General features: G+C 40.5%; 1 protein-coding gene across 2 annotated transcripts in view; it reads right to left on the bottom strand.

The window, feature by feature from the left end:
* ENAH (ENAH actin regulator) overlaps window positions 1-22,220 on the bottom strand; it is a 119,873-nt gene that overhangs the window by 46,777 nt on the left and 50,876 nt on the right. For both annotated transcript variants that reach the window (XM_084828662.1, XM_084828663.1), the window contains exons 2-3: window positions 5,375-5,540; window positions 511-688 (exon numbers count right to left, since the gene is read on the bottom strand). In XM_084828662.1, coding sequence (XP_084684788.1) covers window positions 511-688; window positions 5,375-5,540 — 344 coding nt within the window. The remainder of the gene's footprint in view (window positions 1-510; window positions 689-5,374; window positions 5,541-22,220) is intronic.

Here is a 22,220-nt window from a genome sequence, read left to right as displayed (position 1 = left end):
TTGTTCTGGAAACAGGAGCTTAAAGTTCCCTTCAGATACCTATTGGAATGCTATTTAAGCTACCATTATTTTAATGAATAAGGATCAGATTCCTCCTGAAATGTTTGCAGAACCATACTGCAGTTTTACCTATGCATTCTTGAAAGTGATTTATCTTCAAAAGGTTCTTATTTCATTCCAGCTGATACGCTTATCAGCCACAAATTCTGGAAATGCTGCTTGGGTTCTTGCTGCAGTCTGTTCCCAAATATAATCAATTATTCATTCTACGATATGCATGAAGCTAACTCACTGTACATAGACCCATATGTTAACTCTTCACTGTACAGAACAGAAACATCTTGTTTTGAATGTACATTCTTAGGATTCATATAAGGCATATATTTCCCACTAAGTCACTTAAACAGTAAGTTAAAATACAGATTTGATACTTTGCTCTAACTCATGATACACTGAAATAAAGTCAAACTATAAACCATTTACGAATTTAGAAACTGTTAGCAGCCTTACCAGTGTCTTGTGAATTTAACACTTCTAAGGCATGCATCATGGCACTTGCAAAGACATTGGCATCTTCTTTGCTGCCAAAGTTGAGACCATACACTTGTCTAGCATCCCGCCACTGGTGAAAAGTCTGTGTTGCTTGATTGTACTTCAGTCCTTTTGGAATGGCACAATTTATTACCACCTAAACAAATGAAAACATATAGTTACAGCTCAAGTGCACTTTATGATATTTTAATTTTTGGACAGAAACACATTTTTTCTTGTTCCAAAGGAATTCAGTAGATTTGCTTGCAGTCCCGCTTAGAGGAGCTGTTACTTTGCAATGCACGTCCTAATATTGGCATAGATGCCCATCCCTACTGACTTTCCCGAATGAAATTATTTTTTAATCTGCTATCAAAACTCTGCAATGCTAGCTAGTACAATCAATATAGAAAAAAGACCACAAAGCTTAAGTTTAAATAAAAGGTAAGCCAGAAGGCTGATCAAACTGCTTTTTTTTAAAACAAGACTAAAAAATGCTCATCCCATGTATTTTATATAGCCAGTACATGGTTTCCAGTAAGCTAAAAGAAGAATTGAAACAATTAATTTGTTACACTATAAAACCATATAATAATTCAGTAACAATTATTAAGCAGTCTTCAAAACAATATAATCAAATTCATGCCTAAATATTTTACAATATCCGTACAGGTGGGCTGAGATGACTCTCAAGAGGGAATTAAATTCCACACGGTGGAGACTGTAACTGAAAAGGCCCTGTTCCATGTAAACTGCAAGTATATATTACAAATTGAAAGCATCCTACGCATGGTCCCTCTTGTGACTTGTACATAAAGAAACATATTTTCTATGGAATGATGGCCGCAAGCCATTTAGGACCATTTTTTAGGAAACATGAAAGATTTTGCACAAAATTCAGCAGACGATCAAATTATGTTGCTTCTGTGATTTGATCTATCCTGTGGTTTTAGTCTGGAGTTTAATGTATTTGATATAATATTTAAACCACTTTGTAATCTGCCTTATATTTTTAGTGGAAGTATTTGTAATTCGAGACATCTAACATAATTTTGCAAAGCATATGATTAAGAATTTTGTTAAAATTTGCCATTTGTGACATACAGTATGGTCAGTTTGTTTGCTACTGCACACTGATAGGCACCTCCAGAAATGAGCAGAAACACTTATTTCCAATTCAGGACAGGTCAGCAGAGCACCTTTCTGTGAGCTCTGCTGACCTGCCCCATTCCGTAGGGATACAGCTTTATGTAAGACCGCCAACCACTTTTGAAACTTCACTCAGTTTCAAAGTGGTTTGCCATGTGGCATGGGGTGGTTGTCATTTAAGATTTATCTCTACTTCATTGCCCAAACATAGGCCATTAAAACACTGTGTACTGCATAATATTAAAACAATAAGAACAAAAACAATACCTAAAATAGCCAGTTGGGATAAAACCACAATTTAACATAGGGGTGGTGATGTGGGGCGGAATTTTTTCCCAGTGTTTTATTTTTTGGGAGAAAAAAAATCCATTTTGTAAGTTCATTAGTAAAAATGAATGTATGCCAATTGCAAATATAATATGAAGCAAGCTTCGCAGTTTTAAAATTGCAATTCATGTTTTTCAGGCGATTATCCCCTGCAAGTATGTGAGAGAATACATATCCAGCATTGAAATACATATGTAACGTAGTGTGTGAAATGAAACTAATAAGTAGTGACAGTGAAACAGAAGGTGCCCCAACAACCTTAGTGGAGGAGAGTTGAACTCTTTTGAAATAGATGGGTAGTTGTCAGCATGTCTTTGGGTTGCTAAAATTAGTGTGGCAATAGTTTTTAGTACCTTTGATTTTTTCATTAAATTTAAACAATGGAAGGGAAGTATATGCTATTGTCTTTAAATGTTTACCAGTATTCCAATATTTTTTTTTACATAATATAGCATGTAGATCCCCATGCTGGCTGGTGAATGCTGGGAGTTGTAGCACTTTTTTCTGTCTAAACATCCATAGGGTTGCACCCTAAGTGTGCTTCAATGTTTTTCCTCAAACATTTCAGGCAAATACTCGTGGTGTACTGGGCCAGAAATTAATATGGGGTCCTTTTTCAGTTGTTTACTAAGTACAAGTAAAACATACATGCTAAATTAGATGTCTCTAGGGTATCAGAAAAATTGTCAGTGCGAATTGAAAATGTTCCTATGCAAGTGACCCTATGCAAATCAACTTAATTTTCATTTGAAAATGTTCCTATGCAAACAGAAAATGTTTCTATGCAAATGAACCTACTCTGCATTGGAAAATTTTCCAGAAAACCCACATCACTGTCTAGAAGGATGTAGCCTGGTAGAATTCCAAGTACAGATAACTTTGTGCAGGAACTAGCTCTATTTTTAGTGCAGCTGAAGAAATATGTACACAAGTCTTCTTCTCCCCTTCCACAACAATAACTAATTAAAGTAAGTTCAATAATTCAAGTACATCAAGTTAGCCTTAAGACATTTTGTAAACTTTCTGCCTATATTGTATACAAATCAAAACTCAAATGTTCAAAAAGCTGAAGTTTATCCTTCCAAATTATTATCTATTTAAAGTACTTATATACCTTTCAGGGCAAAGTCCTCCCAAGACAGCTTAAAAAGGTAACTAAAGCCATAAAAGTAATGTTTTATAACAGTACTTCAAACACTTTAATAGGTAAATAAATTACACCACCATTCCCAGAACAAGTGGAATTTCAGTAAGCTTGTTATATTAACCTTAAGGATACTGTGCATACAGATTAGTCATTTATATGCAGAAAATTACATCTTATCACTGAGCTGTATAATGTAATTAAGAAGTACCATTCAATATCAATGGGCCTGAGACTAAGACAATTGGCATCTTCCATATTTACATATGGAACAAGGTGCCAGTTCACATAGTCCTCAATTTAGCAGTACCAAACATGCAGTAGGACATAAGATCATTTGCCTACCTGACACAATGGTACATACACACTTACTCATTTCTGTACTCTTGTTTTCTATAATCATTTCACCACTTGTAGGTGAAAAGGATGAGCATTTGTGTACACATACTGCCTAATATATCACAAGAATACTAGAGAGTCACATGACAGCCTATAACTCATCACACATACTATAGCAAAAACAATATGACCTGGCTCTTACGTTTGCAAAGATATCAAAACTAATTACCAAGCCTACAAAAACTACAAAGAGAATTTACTGAATGCTTCAGGCCTATTTATTTATCACACAATTTTTTACCCCATTATTTTCCTGACACTGTACTGCTTTTAATGTAATGAATGTCCATATTACCTTTATTTATTTAATCAAATAAGGCAAAGTTACATTTTCAGCTAGAACTCAGAAGTTGTTACTTTACTTTTTTTAGATGTATACTAGAGTTAAGTGTGATCATAAACATATGAATCACACAGATAGATTGTGAACTTTGCTCGGCCCCATGGATTCTCCAGTATGGGGTTTCCATAGGGGTCAGTTTTGTCCCCCATGCTGTTCAACATCTACATGAAACCATTGAGTGCGGTCATCCAGAGTTTTGGAGTGCATTGTCGTCAATATGCTGATGACACACAGCTCTATTTCTCCTTTTCATTTTCTTCAGGTGACATTGTGGATGTGCTGAATCAGTGCCTGGCTGCAACAATGGACTGGATCAGGGCTAATAAACTGATGCTCAATCCAGACAAGACTGAGATGCTGTTGGTGGGTGGTTCTGCTGACCAGATGGAGGGTGTTCAACCTGTTCTGGATGGGGTCGCACTCCCCCTGAAGGAGCAGGTCCGTAGCCTGGGGGTCCTCCTGGAATCAGCTTTATCACTTGAGGCTAAGATGGCAACAAGGGAGAGGTGCCTTCTCAGTGGTGGCCCCCATCTGTGGAATGAGCTCCCCAATGAGGCCCGCCCAATATTAGTTCAAGGCTGTGACCGCTAGTGTAATCCTGCTTGCTTAAGTAAACAGGAATTCTTGCAGAAAGTTCATAAAGAAATCACCACATTGTGAGTGTGAGTAAGATGACAGTTCCTAGTTATTTTATTAATGGCAGGCTACAAAAATATTTCAAACAGAATCCTTTTTCTTCTACAACTAAACCTATAACTAGAAGCCTGCAGCCAAGGAACTGTCTGGCTTGTTCAAGTCAATTCATGAAATTCAGGTCCCACCCACACCCACCACTCCTGAGACCTTACAGTAACAGAGATGATATGACAAGTGCCCTTGGCTCTGTGGTGAAAATGTTTAGCAAGCACCAAAAATATGCCCAACTTTTAACAGGAAAAATGTGGTAAAGGCACCATGTTGAATCTAAAGGCTCCCTCCCTCCATCAGAGGAAGAGACCCTTTGGATATCACTAGAGATGTTGAAGAAATCCATTTGGGGGGGTGAAGTTCGACAGGTTTTCCTAGGCTCTCCCCCCCCCACACACTTTGTTTTAGTTCCTGCTAAGGTGCCCAACTCGATCTGTGGAGAGTGGGCCAGATCATGGATTTTCCAGGAATTTTGTGCGGGCGGGGTCTGCAAGCTGTGGAAATTTCTGAGCAATTTGTGGGATTATAGCCAAATTTGCACAAATTACGGCCAAATTTGCGTAATTTGTACAAATTGCTCAGAAATTTCTGCAAATTGCAGAACACACACACACACACACACCCCGGAACAAAACGTTCACACAGTGCAGGCTCAACTCGCAGATGCAAAGCAAGTTGTATACACCATGGACCTCCGTCAAACCGAAGAACCAGATTTCCCAGCAATGGACATCCTTAGATATAATCCACTAAAAAGGCCATTTTAATCACTTGGTCCTAGAGAATTCACTCACCTGATGATCCTGAATCTTCCTGCCAACTACTCTAAATGTATTGTTGCCTGTATGATGATATATATGAACTCTGCTAAATCCAGTAGACCCACCAGCTGGTACCCACTTCTTATTGGCATCATCATAGACCATTACGGCAGCTCGTGCTTGGCAGATGCTCTGCTCACTGTTAAAACAAGTAAAAACAAATGGTTAGGAGGGGGAAAACACTGATTTAAATGTTCTACATGAAAACAAACATACATTCTAAGACAAAGGAAATATTGTAGCACTCATCCTCACTCCATAAGTTCACATTTAATTTCATTAGAAGAGTCAGACATTGTTCACGAAGAGCTCACCATAAAGCTCCACAATTGTGGAACTGTCACTGAAAAGTCCTGCCTCTAGTCACTGTCAACTGGATCTTAAGTTAATGACAGGGCCACAAACAGGGCCTTAGATGTCAATCTCAAGGCTTGGGAAGATTCTTATGAGTGTAGATAGCCCCTGAGAAAACATGGTCCCAAACCATTTAGGACTTTAAAGATCATGCTAGCTCTTTTAATTGAGCCAGGAGTCCAACTGGCAACCAGAGCAACTGATATAAAATAGGTACAATATGTCTGTACTGCCATGTTCCTGTACTCCTTGGTAGTTACATTCTGCACCAGCTGCAGCTTCCAAACTGGTTTAAAAGGCAGCCCCACAAACTAGTCTGGATCTAACAAACACATTAATAACTAAGGCCCAGTCTGCTTTCACTAAGTAGTGAGAAGACTATGGTCTTGAAAACAAGCTAAGAAGTTGATAATTAATTAATTAATTAATAGTGTTGCAGTTGCTGAGCCAGCCAAAGCTGGTAAAAGGCACTCCTGGCCATAGATGACCACTGGGCATTTATTGATAAAACTGGGTCCAGGAGGACATCCAAACTACATACTTGTTTCTTCAGGGAGTACAATCTCAGCTAAAACAGGTTGTGTATCTCTAGATCAACAACAACAACAACAATCCAAACAGTACCACCATCTTGTCTGGATTATGTTTCAGCTTGTTAAACGTCATCCAAGTCAAAACTGCCTCTAGACACTAATTCACATTTCCAGGGCCTCCCTGGGATTAGTTGGTGGAAACAAAAAGCTAAAGCCAAGTGTCATCTGCATACTGATGTTTCTGTCCAAGTCCCTGGACAACAGGTTTCACCCAAACGTTAATACATGAGGGACAAGATGGAACTTTGAAGTCCCCTGTAAGTAATTTCCATGGGTTGAATAGAAGTCCCTCAGCACAGCTTTCTGGGTCTGGCCCACTAGGAAGGCCTAGAACCACTGTAACACCATGTTTCCTAACTAAATAAGAGTGTGTACTAAGTGACTGTTATAACAATTCTACCTTGAAGGATGCAAAACCTCTGACAAACAGTACTCCTGCTTAAACCAGGGGTGAGCCACTAGTGGCCCTCCAGATATTTTGGCCTACAACTCTCATCACCTCCCACCATTGGCTATGCTGGCTAGGATTGAAGGGCTTCAAAACATCTGAAGGGCCACAAATTTCCCACCCCTGGCTTAAACACAAGGTAGAGGCTACTGTGAAGTTTAGCTCTGTGTTTATATATAAGGCCACTTGTGATGTGGAATTTCTGGAACATTTTACAATGGACAGCCTTCCCCAACCTGATGCCCTCCAGATGTTTTGGATTACAACTTCCAGCATCCTGACTATTGGCCATTATGGCTAGGGCTGATGGGAACTGAAGTCTAACACATCTGGAGGGTATACGGTTGAGGAAGGCTGCCCTAGAGAATGATCCAATTTAGCATGTTTCTTTTACTTGTAAACAAAGCCGAAAAAAAATACCCCATGTTAATTTTTTGTCCCAATATGCCACAAGTAATTGCCCTGAAATTTAAGGGGGGAAATTAAATCATAGTTAATGTGGTTTAAATATCATACTATATAGGCTTTTTATTAGAATACTTGTAAAAACTTGTAAAGACAATAGCATGTACTTTCCTTACACTGTTTACATTTAAAGCAAAAAACCCACTAAGGTACTGACTGTCATCACACTAATAAATTTTAGCAACCCAAAGAACTGCATGATATGGTGACAACCACTCATCTACAACTTTGAAAATGCCAAGCTTGCTTAATATTGTATTTGAAATTGCAATCCATTCACTGTTACCAATGAACATATGAAATGAAAAAATATTCATGAAAAAATAAATTGAAAAATTTCCACCACCACCACCCCAATCACTGAAGGACATTAAGCAATACTGCTTACTCAAAGACGAGGGCCACAGCCACGATCCTGTGCAAAGTTAAATGTGATGAATTGTGGACTCAAATGCCTAGAACTGTGGATTCAAGTACCAGCCCTCCAGAAGCAAGGCTGGTAATTACAGAAGACAATGTTCTCCATGATTAAGGAAAGTAAAAGACAGAATCAAAAATTCATAAATTGCCACAATACAACAATGAATGTATCATGTTTATAATGTTTCACACTGGAAATATTTTACCTACTTTTTTTGTACTACCCACAACAGCTTACAGTATAACCATACAAAATCAACCCTTCAGTATGTTTTGGCAGGGGGTCAGGAATTTTTTTTTGAGATGTGTAGAATTTAACATGTTAGTATTAAATTCAAATTTTATTTTAAACTGAAATTGTATTTTAGAGCCACCTTGTACAAGTGTATCGTTAAAAGTATAAAGTTCCACCCAGGGATAATAATAACCACAACAAAATTAATATAAATATCAAACATGCACAGTTCAAGTAAGAGATCACAAAGTTCTTTTTTCTTTTACATGCATTTACATTTAGTTTTCCTATTATTCTCTCCTCCTCCCATACTTTGTTCACATGGACTCCTCCCTCAAATCTTCAGACCAAAAACAGAAGGAGCAAACATAAGACCAGCTATATATACAAGCAGCCAACCCCATACAAAAACACTTAAACTGCTCATTCATCAGGTCGAAGATTAGTACTCCAAAAGTGAGGGAGACAGAATCTGTTGGTAAAAAGAGCAACAGGTTCTCCTGGCCTCCTCAAATGAAGATTGATTAATAAAGTGTTCACTTTCAAGTTTTTTTCAGTATGAAACGAGTTATTACTTGAAAAACATGGGGGTTCAAGTGCTGGGCTTGGATTTGGGAAACAAACTGAAATTCTTGCTCAATGACGAAGTTGTTCATAGAGCTGTTAGGTTTGTCCTAGGCTCAACCCACCCACCATAGCCAACTTTAACAGCCAAAAACATTGCTCACTCCAAGGAGAAAGTTGCTGAGGTGAGGGAAATTAAGCTCCTCTTTGTTTTTGCTGTGCATTTTCTTATATGGGGAAAAGCCAGCACCAATTCCCTAAACAGAGCCAAATTCCATTCATGCCCGTTTCCTCCAAGGCCAATATGGAGCTAATTGGGCCAGCAAAACAGAGCACTCTGTCCCTGCTTCACCAGTCTGATTGACTTCCTCTGCAGCTAGTATAGAAGCGGATTGGGCTAGCAAAGCAGGGCCAGAATGCTGTGCTTCACCAGCCTGATCAGCTTTCATACTAGCTACAAAATAAGCAAAATTCACTTCCTCTGTGGCCAGTATAGAAATTGATCAGGCCAGTGAAGCAGAAAATTTTGTCCCTGTTTTGCTAGCCCAGTTTCTTACCTGAAGGGAATTCCTGGTCATCAATGTCAACCAGGCCAGTGGTTAAATGCAAGACCTGCTTAGAAATACGATGCTTCATAAAATTAATAATATAATGCATGCAGACACCACCATTTTTATTTGTTGAATTTGTATCCTGCCTTTCTACTAAAATTATGCTCAAGATGGTTACAGTAAAATACTAAATATAAAACAAGTAGGTAAAACATCAATAAAACCAATAAAAACAGTTGACCAAATTGCAATTTTTACAGTGGCCACAAGTCAGTTTGAGGCCAAAGGCCTATCTGAATAACCTGCAGAAGGTTATCAAAGGGCCTAGACAGACATCTATAGACAAGCGGTTCCTGAGCTGCTGGGATCAGCTGTTACGAACTCTTGTCTAGTTCCTGCCAAATTGCACTTCAAATGTCAGTGAGACAAAAAGAATTGTCTTGAAGATCTTAAAACCCAGGCAGGATCATATGGGAGAATACAGTATTTCAGGTAACCTAGTCCCAAGTCATATAGAGTAGGGTGGGCAAACTGCAGCCCTCAGCCTAATTTCAGAAGCCCTCCACCCACTTCTGGCTCTGGCCCTGCCCACTCCTGGCTTCAGCCCACTTACTGCCGACACGATGCCCCTGACAGGTTATCCACAAGAGACTGCAACCCTTGACAGAAAAAGGTATGGCTTTATATGGCATAAATAGAGCTTGTAAGGCTTTATATAGCATAACCAGCGTAACTTTGAACTGTGCCCCAAAACAGACCAGCAATCAGTGATACTTTTATAACATGGGAGACGTATATAATCACTTTGGCTGCATCATTCTGAACCGCTGATGTTTCCAAACACTCTTCAAAGGCAACCCCACATACAGCATATCACAATTGCCCAAACAAGATGTATCATAAGGCATGTATCACTGTAGCCAGGACATCTCCAGAAACAGGTGCAGCCTTAGCTATGCAAAAGCACTCCTGGCTACTGCCAAAACCTGGGAATTCAAGTTCAGGGCTGAATCCAGGTGTACACCCGAGCTGTGAATTGGGTCTTCAAGGAGAGCGCCTTGAAGACTCAGGTTGAACCCCTATTCCACAATCTGCCTTTCTATTGATCAGGAGCACATCTGCCTTGTCTGGATTAAACTTCAATTTGCTCGTCCTCTTCCAGTCTTTTACTGACATTGGGCACAGATTCATAACTTGAGTAGCTTACCTGGAAGTAGATGGAAAATATAGAATTGGGTGTCATTAGCATATTGATGACACTGAATCCCCAAACATCAGGTGACCTACCACCCAGTGTTTGTTTAAGATGTTAAATAGTATGGAACCCTAAAGGGCAGCACATACTAATGGCCAAGACACTGAACTGGAGTTCCCAGTATAACCTTCTGGAATTGCCTCTCTATGAAGGACTACTGTAAGATGGTGTTTCCAAGTCCCATCCTAGCCAGGTGGTCTACAAGGATACCATGGATAATGCTACTGAAAGCTGCAAAGGGCTTCAGCAAAACTCCCTATATCCAATTCCCAGCATAGATCATTCACCAAGATGACCAAAGGTGTTTACCCCATAGCCAGGCTTGAAGCTGGACTGAAATAGATAGCTAATACACCTCATCCAGGAACAACTAGGGCTGAGATGCCCAAGAAATATTAGAGACTTGCTGGAAGTCATCCAACACAGGAGTTCAGGTCAAACTGGATAACTGGAATGGATAGAATACTACTCAATCTAAAATCAAAAGCTGTATTTAATGTCAGCAAACTATCCTCAAGTTTCAAATATTTATGTAGACAGCTTTTTAGGCATGCTAGTACGTTAACAATTCTTAGTGTCTCCCTTTTTTTCCTTAAAATTTAAATACGAGCATACACTTCCCATACACTGAGTTTGTCATGTCTTATAATATTTACAAATATTCCAAGTTAAGCTTTACATTCATTTGAATAACACAATAAAACCACACTCAGTGCACTTTGATGAATTTTTCCCCTAATCAAATATTTCAGTTCAACTACTTATTGTGATTGGGAAAACATTCATACATTTATACCTTACGTAAAACTAACATGGCATGCCATTACAGTTTTGTCTATTCAATCTAAATCTCTTTATATTGCTAAATCAGGTCTCTATCAATTTAGAACAGGGGAAAAATGTGATTCAGAATTTTACAGAAAACACATCATGAGCTGTACTGAAACCAGTACAAATGTATCACATCCAACTACTCTATTTCTGAAATAGAAAACACCCATTAAAGTGCTATCTTTCCCCCACTAGAAAACACCTAGTATGGCTTGAAGAAGATAGGACCAATAAATATAATAAAATATTAACAAGAATGAAATGTAAGAAACATTGTCTACATAGTTCAGCCTTGAAGAAACTGCAAGGACATATGTCATGAGTGAGACAAACTAGCTTGTGGAGGTTGACGCATAGTTTCCCAGCTGTCATTTTGTTAGCTCTTTTTTTAGATTCAACAATCCTACTTCTGGATCAACAGAAACATCCAGTGTAGAATGCCCCTTTTCAAGCAAGAGAAGAGCTAGGTCATGCCATCCTTAAAGGACACTGAAATCCAAGCCATCTGCACACACTTGATTTGGCCACAACCAGCATTCTCTGAAATCGAATTACGATTGTTCCAGAAAAAAGGGGAAGATTTCTTGCCAATTTAGAAATCAATACAAGCATGGTAGCTAACTTTGTGTAGATTAACATTAGCATATAAAAATAGTACTATTCTCTCTAAAATATGTCACAAAGCAGAAAGTTAACTGTGTGCAGTTCAGATCTGGAATGAAACAGTGTAGGTGTGTAGTTTTAGACCATTACAGCTCCTATATATGTCTACTCAAAACTAAGCCTTTCCAAGTTCAATGTGGTTTACTCCCAGGGCGTAGGATTGCAGCCTTAAAAACAGCAAGTGTTGGATGAGTAGGAAAAGTGCAGCAGCATCATACTCAAACAGATCACAGTGTGTCCTGGATTTCTGGTTATTTATGGGAAGCTTTAGTAACTTAGGATACTATCTAGAAACTTGTAACACATTGTAACACTAAGAATCTAGTGAAGTCTGATTTGCTCTTCTATGCAATAAAGTCAAGTCTAATTGTTTTGGGTAGTTAATTTCTTTAAATTATGCAAATAGTTATTTGACCCCTTCATGGATCACTGCCTTGTTGTGGCGAAGGGGCTTGCGTAACTCAGTGAAGCCATAAGCTATGCCGTGCAGGGCCACCCAAGACGGACAGGTCATGGCAGAGAGTTCTGACAAAATGTGGTCCACTGGAGAAGGAAATGGCAACCCACTCCAGTATTCTTGCCAAGAAAACCCCATGGAACTTATCACAAGGCTAAAAGAGATGACGCCGGAAGATGAGACCCTCAGGTCGGAAGGTGTTGAATATACTACTGGGGAAGAGCAGAGGGAATTTCCAAATAGCACCAGAAAGAGTGAAGCGGCTGGGCCAAAGCCGAAAGGACACTCAGCTGTGGATGTGTCTGGTGGTGAAAAGAAAATCCGATGCTGTAAAGAACAATATTGTTTAGGAACCTGGAATGTCAGATCAATGAATCAAGGTAAGCTGGAGGTAGTCAAACATGAGATGGCAAGATTGAACATCGACATCTTGGGAATCAGCAAACTAAAATGGACAAGCATGGGCGAATTTAATTCAGGTGACCATCATATCTACTACTGTGGGCAAGAATCCCTTAGAAGAAATGGAGTAGCACTCATAGTCAACAAAAGGGTGGGAAAAGCAGTACTGGGGTACATTCTTAAAAACGATAGAATGATCTCAGTACGAATCCAAGGCAAACCATTCAACATCACAGTAATTCAAGTCTATGCCCCAACCACTGAGGCCGAAGAAGCTGAGGTTGATCGGTTCTATGAAGACCTACAACACCTTCTAGAACTAACACCAAAAAAAGATGTCCTCTTCATCATAAGGGATTGGAATGATAAAGTAGGAAGTCAAGAAATCACCGGGATAACAGGCTAGCATGGCCTTGGTGTACAAAATGAAGCAGGACAAAAGCTAATAGAGTTTTGTGATCATAGCAAACACGCTTTTCCAACAGCACAAGAGGCGACTCTACACACAGACATCACCAGATGGTCAATATCGAAATCAGATTGATTATGTCCTTTGCAGCCAAAGATGGAGAAGCTCTATACAGTCAGTAAAAACAAGACCTGGAGCTGACTGTGGCTCAGATCATGAGCTGCTTGTTGCAAAATTTCGGCTTAAATTGAAGAACGTAGGGAAAACCACTAAACCATTCAGGTATGACCTAACTCATATCCCTGATGAATATACAGTGGAGGTGAGGAATAGATTTCAGGGATTAGACCTGATAGACAGAGTGCCTGAGGAACTATGGACAGAGGTCCGTAACATTGTTCAGGAGGCAGCAACGAAATCCATCCCAAAGAAAAAGAAATGCAAGAAAGCCAAATGGCTGTCTGAGGAGGCTTTACAAGTAGCTCACGAAAGAAGGGAAGCGAAAAGCAAGGGGGAAAGGGGAAGATATATCCAACTGAATGCAGAGTTCCAGAGAATAGCAAGGAGAGACAAGAAGGCCTTCTTAAATGAACCATGCAAAGAAATCGAGAAAAACAATAGAATGGGAAAGACTCTTTTCAAGAAAATCGAAGATCTCAAGGGAACGTTTTGTGCAAAGACGGGCATAAAGGACAAAGAAGGCAGGGACCTAACAGAAGCAGATGAGATTAAGAAGAGGTGGCAAGAATACAAAGAAGAACTATAGAGGAAAGATCTTAATGTCCCTGATAGCCATGATAGTGTGGTCACTGAACTTGAGCCGGAAATCCTCGAGAGTGAAGTCAAGTGGGCCTTAGGAAGCATTACTAACAACAAAGCAAGCGGAGATGACAGTATTCCAGCTGAGCTATTTAAAATCCTAAAAGATGGTGCTGTTAAAGTGCTGCACTCAATATGCCAACAAATTTGGAACACTCAACAGTGGCCACAAGACTGAAAAAGGTCAGTTTACATTCCAATTCCAAAGAAGGGCAACGCCAAAGAGCGTTCAAACTACCATACAATTGCGCTCATTTCACATGCCAGCAAGGTGATGCTCAAAATCGTACCAGTTAGGCTTCAGCAGTATGCGAACTGAGAACTACCGGAAGTACAAGCTGGGTTTCGAAGAGGCAGAGGAACTAGAGATCAAATCGCCAACATTCGCTGGATCATGGAGAAAGAAAGAGAATTCCAGAAAAACGTCTATTTCTGCTTCATTGACTACGCTAAAGCCTTTGATTGTGTGGATCACAACAAATTCTGGCAAATTCTTAAAGAGATGGGGGTACCAGACCACCTTACCTGTCTCCTGAGAAACCTGTACCAGGGTCAAGAAGCAACAGTAAGAACCAGACATGGAACAACCGAGTGGTTCAAAATTGGGAAAGGAGTACGACAAGGCTGCATATTGTCACCCTGCTTATTTAACTTATATGCAGAGTACATCATGAGAAACGCCGGGTTGGATGAATCACAGGTCGGAATTAAGATTGCCTGGAGAATTATCAACAACCTCCGATATGCAGATGATACCACCCTAATGGCAGAAAGCGAAGAGGCTCTAAGGAGCCTCTTGTTGAGGGTGGAAGAGGAGAGTGCAAAAGCTGGTTTGAAACTCAACATTAAAAAAACGAAGATCATGGCATCTGGCCCCATCACTTCCTGGCATATGGAAGGGGAAGAAATGGAAGCAGTGACAGAATTTATTTTCTTGGGCTCCAAGATCACCGCGGACGGTGACTGTAGCCATGAAATGAAAAGACGCTTGCTCCTTGGGAGGAAAGCTATGGCAAACCTAGACAGCATAGTAAGAAGCAGAGACATCACCTTGCCGACAAAGGTCCGCATAATCAAAGCTATGGTTTTCCCAGTAGTAACGTATGGCTGTGAGAGCTGGACTATAAGGAAGGCTGAGCGCTGAAGAATTGATGCCTTCGAACTGTGGTGCTGGAGAAGACTCTTACGAGTCCCCTGGACTGCAAGGAGGTCAAATCAGTCCATCCTAAAGGAAATCAACCCTGAGTGCTCATTGGAAGGACAGATACTGAAGCTGAAGCTCAAATATTTTGGCCACCTAATGCGAAGAGAAAACTCTCTGGAAAAGACCCTGATGCTGGGAAAGACTGAAGGCAAAAGGAGAAGGGGACGGCAGAGGATGAGATGGCTAGATAGCATCACTGATGCAATGAATATGGACTTGAGCACGCTCCGGGAGAGAGCGCAGGACAGGAAGGCCTGGCGTGCTATGGTCCATGGGGTCACGAAGAGTCGGACACAACTGAACGACTGAACAAAGTTATTTGAAATCACAAACTGATTATACTACCACTATGGGGGTATTTGCATATAACGACAGGAAATTGTGGGTTAATCAACTCACGATTTGCCACAGCACATGCTGGGTATGTTCCACAGCCTGTTTGAATGTTCAGCCCCCAATCGACATCTGAACCTAGACACTATAGGTTAACCCAAACACTATAGGCACTAATTTCCCACTGTAGTAGGAGATCTTATTTTCAAATAACTGCAGGATCTTGGCTGTTCATGCCTCCAAAAGGTGAGGGGACCAAGGAGAAGAGCATATAAGCTTGAGTTCCACTTTTAACCTGTCCCTGGGGAGAAAATACTGTACAGACAGGCTTATAGTCTCATATTTGATAAATGAATTAAAACTGCTCAAAATTTACTTAATAGAAATACCACTATCTCTCTAACTCAAGACTCCAAACCTTTTGCAGATCTTCTACTGCTTAGCTTAGACAGCAATCCTATGTTCCCTAGATAGCATCTGGGGGACATATGATTGTTCAGTTTCCTGACTCCAAACTCAGCTCAGAACCAGGAAACAGTGCTCCCCTCCCCCTCCCAGCTAGCACAGAGAGAAACACACCAGCTACCTCTCCATGCTCCAAAAATGGAGGGTGGAGACAGGGAAAAGGGAGTGTTCCTGAGGATGGGGAGCGGACCAGGGCAGCAGCAATATGACAAATCCTATGGCCACCCCAGCCTCCTTCCCTCCCCAAAGCCTCAGCTAGACAGGCGAAAACCTAAATGCAACAAACCTCCTGTTCTGCATTGGATACTCTAAGCCTCCAAGTTCATAGGCTTAAGAGTACCCAGGGTAGATCGCATAGGATTGCGCCCTTAAAGTGTTACTACATTTGACATTTCAGAAAAGCCCTCTATTTGAGCTGCCTTCCAAATGTTGCTCTGGTTAAGATCCAATTCAGTAAGAAATCTTTGTGTTTTTTCAAGTTCATACACCTCTCTCTCTCTCTCTCTCTCTCTAGCAGCAATTATTTCTACAGCAACAGGTGATTACAGAAAGCTGCAGAACTGCAGTGAACTGAAGATGGGAAGATGACAGCTATTTAGACAAACTATCTTAGGGAGTAATGCTACCAGGATAGGTGGCCACCTCCGAACTCAGAGGTGACCAGCTATCCAATGCAGGGCAGGAGAAGCGCGGAGGGGATCATCCCCTCTGAGCCTCAGCCACCCTGCATTTGTGGCTAGACAGCCGATTTTGGTTGTCTAGCCATGAGAAGTCAGAGCATGGGAAGTGGCGGCCGGACAACACGTTGGACATGTTGTACCAGATTTCCAACGTCCCCGCCCCGGCATGCCCCCAGGAATGCCCCATTTTCACCACTCTGCACTCCTCTTCCGAGCGCGGGGCCATTCCGCACTGCCTCATGGCAGCGCGGGAGGGGATGAAGGTTGGTTCTCAGGGAACCGACCTTGGGAGTGCAGGCTCCGAGGTCGGTTCCCGGGAACCGACCTATCCTATGGCTGTCTAGCCACTGACTAGTGGCCATAGGATTGCGCCCTTAATGTAAGAGGTAGACTTCCAAGGAATAACTTGCAAGAGGAAGCTTGAAAACCTTCAACACAGATTTCTCCTGTGTTGCTCAACTAGTGCAAGAAATTACTGCAAAAAATTAACTGATTGATCTAGAAGATGGCAAGGGATCTGAATTGTGATTTACAATGAACACACCTTTTTTGTCAGTTAAAATGCATTTCAATGGCACTAGAATTTTAGGTGGTGGGTTTTTTGTTTTTAAAACTACAGACATTTTTCTTTGTCTCTTCAGCTGGAGTTTTTCTTTACCGAAATGAAGTTCAGTTAATGTTATCTAAACCACAGATTTGTGATCCTGATGGTGTTATTTATTCTGCTAGTTAAATTGAAGACTAATTTGGATTTAGTCACAAATGACAATACTGAGGTAACAGCAGTTCAATTTTGTATGCTAACTTTGTCAGGGAAGCCTGTTTTTCTTTCCTTCAAAATGTAAGAAAGCAACATGTTTCAACCATCTAAGATTAAAGACGTTCTGCTACAAAAAGCTTTATGTTTCTTTCTTAATACACCCAGACCCATTTTAGTAAAGAGGCAAAAGATCTGTATGATGAGAATAGAAACCCCGAAATATATCTAGCACACAAGAATATCTGGAGTAACAAAACAGAACGTTATAGACACCTTTTAGGATCAGTGGTTTAAATATTATTCTTTACTAATGGACTTATGATACCCAGAGCAAAGGCTCCATCTGGGATAGGAAGGAAAGATTATCAGTCAATACTAACATTCTCTTATGTTTTACAGAACTTAAAAGTCACTCATACAATGAACATATCTTTAAATCTTATTTGCTAAAAGTTACGTAATGTTCAAGCTAAGGTATTAAAAAAAGTTTTACTATGTGTAACTTAACAGTGAATTTCTTTCAGCTTGCTATCAAAACATAAAATTTATCTGAAAGTTTAAATGATCTTTTAGGATCAGAATTTCCATCCACTTTATTACAAACAAGAACTATGACATGCACTTACATTTCTATAGGCAGCTGGGGCACAGCCCCACAGTATATCCTGAAGTTTAATCATTTGCTGTTCACTGTCAAAACATTCTTAAAATTCTCATGGTAAATTTATAACCCCTGCAACAGGTAGTTCACACAAATTTCTCATGAACCAACTAGACTAGAAGCTTGAAAGAAATACCTCAATTTCTAATTAAGTCAGAGAGTAGTCTTGAAAGAATGTATCTTTTCCTTAAAATAAACACTACTAAAAGCTCAGCCTTATGCTGTAATTCTTCCCTTTCCTGAACTCATTCTATAAACGTAGTAGATAATGTAAAATGTATGCAAGATTCAACGGAGAAACTTTTTCTAAACAGCAACAAATCGACTATCATAAACTAGGGCCATTTTAATATAACATTTTTCTGCCATGGAAAGTGCCATGAAAGAGTTCAAGGCTTCACAGATCATGCAGGAAGGATCAGGGAACAAAACAGTAGCCACCCCAGGAATTTTCTTCGATGGCAGGGTATAAATCCCTCAAATAAATTAATTAATAAAATAGAGCCACCCACTCCTGCAAAATCATTCCTCGCAGATTTCCCATCACAGTGTACCATCTTCCTATTGGTATTCTTTCAAAGGAATGATTCCATGTCAATCCTCTAGATAGAAAACACTACAATGAAGCAGTCCCACAGCATGCAGCTCTCTGCAAGAAATTCAAATACATCAAAACCAAGATGATGCAATGCTGCACTCTTTTTTAGCAGTTCTGCACAGCTCTTTGTAATCCTGATGCACTAATTCTGCAATCTCTGGACTGATTCAAACATTGTCGCATCCATGTAAAGGCCACCAAAACCTGAACTCCCCATTCATTATTTCCATATTGCAGATGGATGGGAAAAAGGGGGGCTGAGACAAGTATGCCCAAGGCACCCACTAGTGGGTGCATGGTAGAGGAGGGGTTCAAACTAGGGACTTCTGATTCACTGTTTGGTCTCATTAGTCATTATACTACAATTCTCGGTCATAATCTGCCAACTACTATATTTCCTGTTATTGCAAAGCGCCCCTAATGTCTGAGGTTTTGAGGACAAAAGCATATAACCATTCCAGAATGGAAAGGCAGGGGACGATCTTCAGCTACCACTGGCATCCAGGCCTGTGTTAGCTAGCACACTTTATAACACTACTGTTAGGATCACCAGCTGAGTATACATGTGTTTGTGTCTTGAATTTGGGACTTTCTGGGAGTGTCTCCCAAACCACTTCTACTGTCAGGATTGATTCTGAGCGTATGGAGATAGTTAGCAGTTCAGATTCAGAAGGGGAACAGCCAGAACTGGGGGAGGCATCTCCCTCGGCGAGTTCAGATATGGATAGGCATGCTTCTCAGGATGCTAACACCCAGATGGCTGGGCCTGAAGCCCCCCTCCCTCTGTGAGAACCCAGGAGGAGAGTGTGAGGTTTGACCTGAGGGATGCAGGACTGCAATGCAAAGCAAAGCGGGAAAAGTTAAGAGGCGGAGCTCAGACGGTTGACCCGGTTGGCAATGCATAAGGGTCGGCGATGCATAAGGGTCGGCGATGCATAAGGGTCGACGTAGGGGAGCATCACTGGAAGGGAGGGGTTTCCCTCCCTAAGTTATTCTAGCCAGCAAGTCCACGTTCAAACTGCTGGCAACATCATAGCTACCATTTGGATCCCCTGTTGTCATTCCTTTGTAGCCGGACAGTCTTCGAGGATTTGCATCTGTAAGGAACCTGTTGATAGTGAATTAAAGGTGTGAGACTGAAGCCTCTCTTCTTGTTTGTGTGTATGAGGAAGGTGGGGGCCAAGGGAAGGTGACATCTACACCCTTGAAAACCAAATATCGTGAGCCTTAATCAGCTTAAATCAATCCTCTGCCTTGCTCCTTCACTTCCCAACAGCATACAAAGCATCTCTTGAATGGACTGCAAGCTTGGTACCTTGCCTCATTCTTCACTCATTCTCAGCCTAGCTAGATGTCTACTTACCACTTAGTCCTGTCTGCCCAGCCCCGCCTGCCTGCCTGCAATTGATCCTGGATTCTTGACTATGTATCTGCCTAGTAGTCCCTTGGACAAATCCCTCACCTTGGATCCCTTGTGTGGAAACCTGCCTCAAGCAGAACTATCTGCCCTGTTGATTACTAGAGGCTCATATCTTGCAGGAAAGCCATGTCAAATGACACCTATTCCAGGCAGATACTCACCATTGTGACATCAAGGCTTGCATGGTTATTTCAACTCCAAATTCAGAGCACAATATGCTATCCATTTAGCATGCTATACTTAGCTTTTAGGAATGCTTAAAATTAAAACTATTAATAATACAAAACATTTTATTACTGAACTGTAGCCAGCTTTCATCATTTGAGAGCTTCATTTTAGGTTGCAAAGGTTCTGGCACCCACGTACTATTTCTGAGGGCAGTTGCATAAAAATAAAAAGAGGTATTGCATGTTCCCATGGTGAATGCTAATGCTTGAAGACAAGATAGTAGTATACCTACTAGGCCTGTGCATACTACATATTTGCAGACACATATCTTCCTGCTTAAATTGTTTGAACATCATGAGGACATGCCCTACAAACACCTCTCATTCATTTTGTGAGCAGAATTCTCAGAGAAAGTAACTGGTCACCAGAAGTTCAATGATGCTAGCATGTGAAGCTGGATCAGTTTTACTTTTGATTCATCACTTCAGTCATTTACTTCCAAAACAAGGAATACATGCAGTCAGTAACTATTCCGCCAAGTCCACATAAGTCATCTGACAACAAATCCTATTCTAGGAATATCAGTTGGCGTTCTAAGCCACTTTCAGTTTGTGATGTGTTCTCAACATACTCAGTCTTGTGCATCACCTCCTTGTCATAACCTTTAAGCAACTGTACAGAAAAACATCCAAGGTATATACCATGTTAGAACAACATTACTATATGTTTCCTATTTTTACCATAAACTTTTACAGGAAGGATTCTTGGTTAGTATACCAACCTCCTAGCACTTCGACTGACAAACTATTCCTATAAAGAGATAATGAAAGAAAAGGCAGAGGAGGGGAGTTACAGTCTGCCATATAAGGAGCAGAAAGAGTGCTAAGGAAATGCTGAGGCAGGGCTTGGGAGGCCAAGCACAAGAGGACTGAATTTTAATGGCTAATGGGTCCTGTGATCAAGAGGAGCATTGGGTGCCTGAACTCAAGAGCACTTATAGGCTTCAAACAAAGGGCCAGTGCCTTTGGGTGGATCCAGGATGGAATATTACAGAGGTCCCCAACCTTCTGGATCTGTGTGCACATCTGGGAATTTGAGAAACTGCTGTGAAATTTCACCACAAAATGCCTAATCAACTGAACACTGTTTTTGGTGTCTACCTGTCACATCTGTGGATCTTAGGCTGCATCTCATTCAGCAAAAACTTTTGTTTTGTATCTATTAGACACCATGTTTCTTTAATAAGGGAGTGTCTAATTTGGCTAATTGTTTGTGGTGCTTCTTTTAAACATACATTTTGGCAATGTCCAAGTAGTTGCTTGTTTTGGGGAGAAGGTTATTACACAGATAAATTTTGTACTGGAACAGTCTTTAATATTTAGTGATGTACACACTGTGTTATTTACCTACTTCATGAAAACTAACACATGGTCAGCATAAATGGATTCTCCGCACCCTTTTGACAGCTAAAAGACTGATATTACAACACTGGAAGGATAATTACTTCCTATAATGCAATGGATTGAGAACCTTACAATGCTTTCAATATCTGAAGGGATGGCATATAGATGCCACCTTCAAAGGGATACTTATTTGGATATTTGATCTGCTCTTGTTGAAGCCTATGTATAATTGCTAGAAAACTGTATGCATTTCATATGTATTCATTGCTGTGGATATATATAAATCCATGTAGGTACATTAAAAAAAATGCATAACATTAAACAAAATTTGTAAAAGTTTTGCCGGGTCCACTGTTGCTACGCTGGGGACCCCTTAACAGGTGCCATTGGAAGTACCCATGGGCACCCCTGGAGTGCCCACTAAGGGATCAATAGCTTGACTCTGGCAAATAAAAGAGGTTCTAGCTACTTGACCAAATTAAAGCAAGTGGACTAAGCAATATACAAGCCATTCTTCTGGGAAATATTTTGGCAGGGGTTTATAGAACAAAAGGGTACTTCAAGCGGTGCCCAAGGTATACTTTAACCTGATCTATTTTGAGGTGAGGACTTTTCAGGATTGAACCATGTTTCCCACCAAGCTATAGATTGGGCAATTTAA

The sequence above is a fragment of the Heloderma suspectum genome, chromosome 1 (genome assembly GCF_057233095.1).
Source record: "Heloderma suspectum isolate Gila_16-S chromosome 1, 16-S_ref, whole genome shotgun sequence".
NCBI classification, from domain to species: domain Eukaryota; kingdom Metazoa; phylum Chordata; class Lepidosauria; order Squamata; family Helodermatidae; genus Heloderma; species Heloderma suspectum.
The sequence above is the reverse complement of the archived record's forward strand: the minus strand, read 5'-3'. Positions and strand labels throughout refer to the sequence as shown.